The sequence below is a fragment of the Neodiprion pinetum genome, chromosome 4 (assembly GCF_021155775.2).
Source record: "Neodiprion pinetum isolate iyNeoPine1 chromosome 4, iyNeoPine1.2, whole genome shotgun sequence".
Classification (NCBI taxonomy): Eukaryota; Metazoa; Arthropoda; class Insecta; order Hymenoptera; family Diprionidae; genus Neodiprion; species Neodiprion pinetum.
In genome coordinates, this window is record NC_060235.2 from 22,194,891 (window position 1) to 22,204,364 (window position 9,474).

The 9,474-nt window shown below is 40.7% G+C and overlaps 1 protein-coding gene across 2 annotated transcripts; it reads left to right on the plus strand.

Moving 5' to 3' along the window:
• The first annotated feature begins 1,218 nt into the window (after positions 1 to 1,218).
• On the plus strand, positions 1,219 to 6,201 carry LOC124217847 (esterase FE4). Of its 2 annotated transcripts, XM_069135717.1 has the most exons (9): positions 1,219 to 1,533; positions 1,949 to 2,074; positions 2,169 to 2,331; positions 2,415 to 2,791; positions 2,891 to 3,062; positions 3,210 to 3,403; positions 3,473 to 3,620; positions 3,734 to 3,938; positions 5,750 to 6,201. In XM_069135717.1, exons 1-9 carry the CDS (start codon positions 1,333 to 1,335, stop codon positions 5,796 to 5,798), a joined length of 1,635 nt encoding a protein of 544 aa, XP_068991818.1. In that variant the 5' UTR covers positions 1,219 to 1,332; the 3' UTR covers positions 5,799 to 6,201. The 2 variants fall into 2 exon arrangements, with proteins under 2 accessions (XP_068991818.1, XP_046479905.1); XM_046623949.2 differs by lacking the exon at positions 5,750 to 6,201 and having other exon boundaries at positions 1,224 to 1,533; positions 3,734 to 5,043.
• The last annotated feature ends 3,273 nt before the right edge of the window (positions 6,202 to 9,474 follow it).

Sequence of the window (9,474 nt, forward strand, 5' to 3'; positions counted from 1 at the left end):
CGCGTCAACCTTCTTAATCGGACCACGAGTCGTTTTCAATGACAATTGACCGCAGTGATCGCAGAAACCTGCAGGTGATGAAGAAATACATAAGAGGTATTAGTATGAATTATGCATAGTTTCGTTGAATCCTCACAATTACGTGCAGTTTTTTGCATTCATTAGAACCGCGAAAACGATTTTTCAACTGTTCATGCGTACGTGACCTGAATTCGTTTTATCTTAAAAACGTTGCATATATGCAACGGTGCCTTAAAGACAATTTGCATATCATCAAGCTATTTAATGGAACATGTTTATTGTTAGACTTACAGCGCGATAATGCACATGGTGTTCTTTTAATCTGATTTATATCAATTTTTTTTTTCACCAGATCAATCAAACTTCTATCAATCACTGATCCTGAGCAATACCAAAAACTGGCATATTATTGAACATATATTAATCATTTCACCGTTGCAGAGAGTTTCAACGTTCTGCGAAGTTTTTTAAGACTAAAGCCTTGAATGCAACAAAATCAAATGAAACAAACCGGTCTATTTATCCTCTACAAATTTAATAATGAGAGATTTAAATCCCTGTACGGTGGTAAATGACATTCGGAAAGAATTATTGGGGCTGATCGTTTAAAGACTACACAGAAACTTGAAAGTCAAGGGGCTAAAGAAGTTTTCTCCATCACCGAGGAGAGAAAGTTTCAGTTTTGAATGCTGTACAGTCCTTATCTATTCTCACTTTATACCATAATCAAAATAATATAATCCTGGAGAAAAGATCAAAACGAATTTTATTTTTTTAATTATGCCAGTTCAACGATAAACTGACATTCAGACCCTATTTGTGTGAAAAAATGTAATAAACTAAACCAACAGATTCAACGTTGCAGTAACCAGAAAATTTAGTATCGACTACTATAATCATACCAGATTACAGCTACTTTTGCCAAAAAATTGCCTCACATTCCCAACAATACTTATTTACATAGACTTTAATTCAGTAACCATAACAAACGATCTTTCAACCTTAGTAAAATACACAACACGCAGAACGTATTCCTGTGCACCTTTGAATGACGGACACACTGTACGTACGTCAATCGTTATACGGCTTTCGAGGAATCGTTACAGTCCCGCGAAAAAAAACCCGCGGGTTTCCTGCAAACGTGTGGGTTTTTATCGACGCGTAGTTTTCTGCCTTCGTGATGATATATAACGCGCGAAAAAGCCGCTGCCGATTCAGTTCTGATCCAGCATCTCCGGCAGAAGTAGCTGGAGCTGGAAGATTGTTTTACCTCAAGTTAAAACGACCATCAGAAAAGTCAAGTCGACGACAATGAGAATCTTTTTGATCACGCTGCTCATCGCCATGGCCGGTATGGCCCTCGGCGACCAGCTCGAAGGGCAGGAAGCGGAAGTCACCGCGCCGATCGGCAGGATCCGCGGTAAATTTATGCAGTCTCGTTTGGGAAGGCAATTTTTCGCGGCTCGTGGTGTCCGATATGGCGAAGCCCCGATTGGCGAACATCGGTTCAAGGTAAGCCACATCTGAATCCAGATGTAATATCCTCTGGGGATTTAAGTGCTTTCGAGTGTTGATATTGCAACTTCAAACCAGCGTATGACGAAATGGGTCAGGGTCAAAGTTGCAAAATTATCAAAACTCTGAATGGTTCGAAGTTCCGAATGGTTAAAGACTCCAAATAGTCAAAACATGGAATGACCAAAGACTCCGAACGGTCAAAACTACGAATGTTTTGTTTTTCTGATAACGACACGTTGCATGCGATCAGAAGTATTATTAGCTCGCTCGAATTGCTCATTTCGCGATCGACAATCTATCGGGTGGTCAGAGATCGCGCAATTCGAACTTCGGTATGCACGCATCTCTTGCCTTACAACAGCCAATAATCTACCTCGAACCTTGAACCATCTACCTTTACCTCTTGCAGCAAGCCGTCCCCGCTAAACCTTGGACGACTGTTTTCGACGCCACCGAAGAAGGACCGGCGTGTCCCCAACCCGCAGCAATTCTACCGTCGGAAGATTGCCTTCGACTGAATGTCTATACTCCTAAGGTATATATTGTTTTTAAATATGTTCAAAAATGGAGCCATGCGGCAATAGAAACTGAATTTGTTCGATCAGCTCAGAACGTGTTTGTTCAATTAGCTACCGAGCGCTCAAAACTCCGATGCGAAGAAACCGGTCTTGGTCTTCTTTCACGCTGGGGGATTCTACGTAGGTTCCGCCCAAAGCAACCTTTACGGACCGGAGTACCTTATGGACCAGGACATCGTTCTGGTCACCGTCAACTACCGACTGATGTCCCTAGGTGCGTTGGAACTGCCTAAATGCCGGAACGACTGTCCCTTTTGACTTAGTCTCTGATCGAGTGATTGTACTACGCCTTTCCAGGGTTCATAAGCACCGGAGACGCGGAAGCCCCAGGAAACCTGGGCCTCAAGGACCAAGTTGAAGCGCTTCGTTGGGTAAAAAGAAACATCGAGTCGTTCGGCGGTGATTCGGGCAACGTGGTGATAGCCGGATACAGTGCTGGAGCTTGGAGTGTGAGCCTGCATCTGGTCTCCCCGATGACCAAAGGCCTATTTCATCGAGCCATCGCGATGAGTGGGTCGGCAACCTACCAGAAACCACTTGGCAGGCATCAGAAGGATCTGGCCGAAAGACAGGCTCGCTTGTTGGGCTGTCCGACGAACACGTCGCGAGCTATAATGGCCTGTCTGAAGACCAAATCCATGCAAGAGTTTGTGGACTCTTTCGAGAAGATGTTTGTAAGTGTATGAGTTTGTTTATAACAGACGTGAAAGGTGATACTCGCTGTACTTCGCTAGAGCAGTCTCAATTTAATCATTGTACTAATTCATCGTCAGGACTGGCGATACAATCCTGTTCTTCTCTGGAATCCAGTCGTCGAACCCAAGGTTCCGGGCGTCGAACGCTACCTGACCGATGAACCGGTGAAACTGATTCTCCAGGGAAAGTTTCACCAGGTTCCTCTGATCACCGGTATCACCAAGGACGAATTTGGGGGAAATGTTGTCAGTGAGTCTATAACAACTTTGCACGTATTTATGGGGGAAGCTTTAATTGCCTTATGTAGACCTGCTATGAAATAATGATCGGTGATTCATCCGGTAATCCCATGATGATGAACGTGTAAATAGATCATTTTTCTTGGGACATTCTCAGACTGGGTTGAGACAGAGAGAAAGGGAAATGTATCACTATTCACCGAGCTCAACGACAACTGGGAAACTCTGGCTCCGATCATCTTCCAGTACGAACGAATCACACCTCGCTCCAAGGAAATCAGCAGGGACTTTAAGTCGTTCTACTTCAGGGACCAGCCGGTGTCATTGAAAACGGTGGACGGTGTGGCCCAGGTAAGTGACCAGGAACTGGCAAATTCGTCCTTTCGGGTATGTGAAACGATTCTTTTGCCATTCAATTAGCTCTACGCCGACGGACTGATCGTGTTCTCCGTTCATCGATTGGCCAAGTTGATCGCCGCGGTTTCTACACAGCCTGTCTACTACTACGAGTTTACGTATCAAGGTCGATACAGTCACCACGTCTGGTCTGATACGAAAAAACCATACGGTAAGAAAAGGATCATCGATACGATACGATAAACTTCGCGACCTGTGGTGAAGTTTTTCTTCAATATGGTTTTCGAATCTCGCTTAGACACAAATTTTCACCGACTCTTTTAGGTGTTGTTCACCACGACGATCTACTGTACCTTTTCAATGTCAAGAGATACTTCCCCTACTTCAATACCAACGACCCTGAGTACTCGATGGTAAGACGGCTGACCTCGATGTGGACTTCTTTTGCTAAATGCGGAAATCCGATCCCAAGAGATGTCGAGGGATTTGAAAATGTTACCTGGGACGCGTTCACGCCGGAAAACAAAAAGTACATGAATATTGGAGATAATCTCACAATGGCCACCGATTTGTACGCTGTGCGCATGAATGAGTGGGAAAAACTTTTCCCATTGCCGTCCGTTGATACGCCCGGAACGAACGTCAAGCATTGAACATCAATTTTATTGAACCATTTACGATCTTACACCGTGGATCGATAATTAGTCTAATTGGCATCTCTGTCTGGCATCGTATAAAATCCAAAGCGTATTATTCAGACGGTGTAAATCAGCCGCTTTTTGAATGGTTTTATTTTTCAAACAATTAAACGTTATAGCAACTAAATTGTTCTATTCATACCTTGATGATGATGAATTAATCCTTCTAAACCCTTGATTCTCATTATCGATTTTTTTTTTTTAATCGACGTAACAGCTTTGTAAGTATTTAAAACTCTGCGAGACCTTGATAGATGAGATTTTATCGGGTGTATTTTGGCAATATGATGGGAATTGATTTTACGCCTTAAGAAACTACCATACAATTTAAAACAATTAGAATTTGGTTATTCATAAATTCACAAATTCCGAGTGGGTTTGAGAAATTAACAATTTTTACACAGAATATTAGTATTTGTCATAAGTTTGGCACTATTTTTTTTACCGATACGCCATACGATAGATGGAAAAGAAAAACATAGTTTTAGAGTCATGCGATTTATTAATATTACATCGCAACGAGCTGTGCTTTGGCTGCACTATCTTCTCATCCAAATCGGCTTCTCATCTCCCGCTCAATTTTTGGATGACGTTGTGAATTGAATCATAAAATTCATTTCGCAACGATTCAAAATTGCAATGTATTCTTGTGCTGTGTACCTATTATTATTTTATGTATATTATACAGCACGCGCTAATTAACGTAATATACCCGCGGCGTGTCTAAGAAATACGATACATGACCTTGCTGATGTTCATCGAAATGTATTTTGTAGCCAGAGATCAAGGTACTGGAAAAATTATATTAGATCCGAAATAACTGATTGAATTTTTATATACCTGTGGTGGACGCTGCAAAAATATATTAAACAAATATAATTTCCATTTGCTTTACGAATACGATTCCGTGTAAAAAAAAAATTAGCATGGACCGAACCATCGAGTGAAGTAATAAAATTAGCTCAGCATTTATATTATTCAAGGACATTCATCATCAACAATTGCTCGATACGAGAAATCTTATAGTAAAATTACTCGGTGTTATAAAATATCGTGGTAATGAACACCAAGCTTGGAAGATATTATGCATAGATTTTGATTTTTTTGTTCGTAATTTTAGGGGCACTTTTTTACCCTCAGACTGATTGGATTTTGGATTTGATCGGTCGAATCATTCTCGAGATATTCTAAAGGCAAAACTCTAAATAAAAAATTTTTTCTCTTTCAATGTCTTCTAAGCTCGACACATATCTAAGCGGCAAGTTCGTAGGCAATCTATCAATATCAACCAAATTTACTATCGCGATTTCGTAGAAATCATGCAATTTCATTATTTTTGTGTTAAATGAAAATGCATTGGAATGGTTTTGTTCAGGATTACATGTAGAATAGGGCTGTTATGCTCTTTTTGCGTTTAACATACGTGAACCTGGATAGTTCTAGACACATACTACTATGACAGAATCTACTAGACCACCCATTAAACGGAACATCCGATGGCTGCCATATGTGCAATTTCTACTTTTTTGAATTAACGAGGATGCCTCATTCCTACATGTAATTCGAGGAACACGCGACCCTGCTACTCACTGTTCAAATCACAAGGGATCGAGCGAATTTTTACTTTATTTTATTTTTTTAGGGTAAGGTCAGCCTGCGCCATCCAAAACCACAACACACACAAAGGTTAATAACCGAGTTGCAAGGGATTCAACAGTGTAGGATTTAACAATGCACGACTAAACTGTGTAGGACTGAATCGTGTAGAACAGTATCATGTAGGAATCAACCGTGTAGGATGATTCCTTGTGATTCAAATTATGTATGGGTCAATCACGTATAGGTCGAATTAGGTGCAGCACAGTTTTGTGTAGGATTAAACTTGTAGGAATGAAAGCTTCTAGAATTTACAACTAACGCGCCCTATTATTTGTAACCAGTGAAAAACAACTCAGAGCCCTATAGACACAGCTTTTTAATGGCCAGATTTTCCGGTTGTAGAATTCTAATCCGCACCATAATTCTGAGCACCTTATCACAGGCTACGTACGTTACATTTATCGATATGTTGTATATTATACAATGTGAATACTTTGATGTCATTTTGATATTTTCCACACACTTAAAATGATTTTTCGAATAACCATCACCGTGAATCGATCACATCCTTAGCATATGTTTTATGAAAAAATTAGCATTGACTGTACCGTTGACTGAAGCATATGAACATAGTTACCTTTACGGATCTTGGTGGAGTGAATCCGAGAGTGAATCCCATTTTGTGACCACCCGATAGGACAATAAAATTTACTGTTCAGCAAAAAAAATTAAATTAAAACTCGGGATGTGTCGGATAAATTTTTTGTCCAATACAGCTTCCGATTATTTTTAGTATCCAATGACGCCGGAGTCCAAACGAGCCTTTTCCGCCACGGCGTGTCAATCGTCTGTATCCCTTTAAGATGTGCGTCACTGGACATCCCCTTTTTGAGGTCGAAACGTTTCATAACGACAAGTTCGTATGTAATACCATTACGGTCAACCGGATTAAATACCAGTTCTTATCAAGCGTCAGATGATCTGCAGTATTTTCGTGTTCTCGACAAATGGAAAACCTCGCATCTGTCCGACGTGTAGTTAGTGTTGTTTCAAATTTACAACCAACGCGCCGTGTTATATGCAACCACTGGTACATCAGTAAGCGCCTCATCGTCGGCAACACGTGGTACGTAGTATGATTCACCATACTTTTCGCCTGCACAACATGCAACCGGCTGCATTGTATTAGGCCTCTAATTATTAACTATTCGAGACACGTGAACTTGAGTAATTTGAGAGCTAAAATTTGAATAAAATCTGGGTACTAAAGGGATCTTCTACGAAAATGAACGAATGCATACCAAGCGCACTTAACAATGTAATTATACAGTTTTTATTGATTATTTGAATATTTTGATGCCATTTTCAAATTAAAGACATACTTGAAAGTAATTTCCCATTATAATTATCACTGAGGATTAACCATATCCTTAACATATGCCTAGCCATACGCGTGCCCCACTGACCTTCATGCCGGAGTCCGTTTACTTCATTGTAAATCATCCGCACCTTGAGTATATAATGTGCTCGATGCCATGGAAATTATATTTACAATTAGACATGCACCGCGTTTGACTCGTTTTCAAATGACACTACCCTAGTAGTTATAAACTATATCAAGCGTACGAAGTTCGTTTGTCAACACCGAAAGGGAACGAGGACCCTATTGTCAGAATACTGCACAATGACCAATCCCATAATCGTTAATTCGAGCTTTGGTATATAATAATATAATAGTTAATCTAAGATCAATACTTACATATGATTTCTCGTTCAAAGATCTACTCGTCACGTGTACTGATATTTTATCATTTCACCCACCGTGATTTTTCTTTAAAAGTTCATTTTGAACAAATGCAGTCGAATGGTTTTCAAAGTTTTCAAGCTGATATTTCAGATAGCTTTCTCATATTTTCTTTTTTGGCACTCTGTTTTACATCCGGGAACATATGCTGATAATGGTTTTCGAAATATCTCTCAAATTCTCGACATGCGGTACGGAATCAATAAAATAACATTAATTCGTATACCTATGTTTATACATATATGTATATAATAAAACAGGTAGAATTAATTGAACGTGCGCCTATAATAATTGCCACGATGTATAAATGTATGACCTTGACATTTTGTACCCGCAGATATTTATCTATAAGCGATACGTGACGCAGGCTTTGCGAGACGGGGTCGATTCCGCGTGTATAAATCGTCATCGTACGTTCATACGGATAATCGGAATAGCCCTGATCGTTGATCACGAAGCTTTCAAAGATCTTCCCTGTTTTTTACGCTTTTTACCGAACAAGAATAATAAAACATCTCATTTTTGCTATTCCGCGATCACCAGCTACAATCTGGAGAACGCAACGCGTGACTTTGGCTGTACCCGGAACCAGCATCACCGGCCTCTCGCTGTTTTCTCTCGCCTGGGCCTCACAGGCGTCGGTCCCAACGCGCTGAACAATGTTGCTCGCGATCTGCACGCGACGTTATTTGCGGCGGAGGTGTTAGCTGCAAGTGAAACTGTATCGGCGGACCATCGCCTCTTCGCGGGCCAGTCGGGCCCACGTAGAAAGTACACGGAGCCTCGGTAAAGTAACCAATTTCTCGTTACATGCGTGCAGCAAGCGTTTTACACGCGTTGCATGAGCCGAACCGAGTTCGGTCTGTAGGGACCAAAAGAAAAAATCTGTCCGGACGAGAGCAGCCGCTGTTTGGCCCTTTTTTTCGACGGGTTTTGTTTCCCCGCACCCGGCGAAAATTTATTTACCTGCTTATTATATTCATCGCAAGGAATTTCTTAATTTCTTTTTGTTTTTGTCAGAAACTCTATCGTGGTTATCGACGAAATATTTTTTTCCTACACTAATTCACAATACAACTTTGAAATTGTGCCATATTGCCAGCATTCGGTTAGTTAGCATTTATAGAATTATCCCTACGTTTACGTTATGATGTATGGCATATATAGTGAGCTGTACAAGTTGCCGACGTATCATACAGCATTTCCTGTAGCAAACATGGGCGATAACTCAGCGCCGATCTCGAAACAGCTGGAAACTTAATCTCGACAAAAGCTAATTTCTATCGTATTTAACATTCACTTTATTCACGAAAAATTGAATTGTATTTCTTGCGCCAGCAGTTTATGGCAGTAGAATCGGTGAAATCCATAATAATGAATGTGTTTGAATTTAATTACCGAGATATGTATTTTTAGACCAATTGCTGTAGAGCCCGGTGAAAAATATTGGTGGCGCCGTAGTTGTCACAATTGGTTGAAAATCGGCAATTCACTTCTGTAACTTCTGTCTATATGCACCATATAATTCTGCAATGTTTTCGCACAATACGTAAGACGACGAAGAAGATCCATGCATCTCTACAAGGCGTTACGTAATTTCGAACATCATTCAACGGTGCACGCTGTTGTATTATACGAGTACATGCTGTTGCACTAATCGCGGAGGCTGTAGAATCCTCTGTTCAGTTTAGCCTTGACACTTTCTCGCCCATCGTGCCCATGGTCCAGTGCTCCATGGCCCCGTCACTTTCACCCATTAGTTATCCCATCCCTCGAACATGGGATGTACCGCGATCGAGCAGTGGAGACGTGACCTTCGATCGAAAAATTTTGCAAGAAGTTGGTCACCTTTTACAAAAGCTCTATGTAAAATATAATTATGTAGTTACGTCTCCAGCAGATTTGGTAAAACGAGATCATTATTGACTGCGGTTTCTGTTAAGACGAGTGTTGGAGAAAAAATG

Excerpts from the sequence above, each read along its gene's own strand:
- LOC124217847 (XM_046623949.2), top strand. The coding sequence starts at position 1,333 with ATGAGAATCTTTTTGATCACGCTGCTCATCGCCATGGCCGGTATGGCC. Across the intron at positions 2,792-2,890 it reads ACTCTTTCGAGAAGATGTTT|GACTGGCGATACAATCCTGT; the intron begins GTAAGTGTATGA and ends ATTCATCGTCAG. Across the intron at positions 3,404-3,472 it reads CGGTGGACGGTGTGGCCCAG|CTCTACGCCGACGGACTGAT; the intron begins GTAAGTGACCAG and ends CCATTCAATTAG.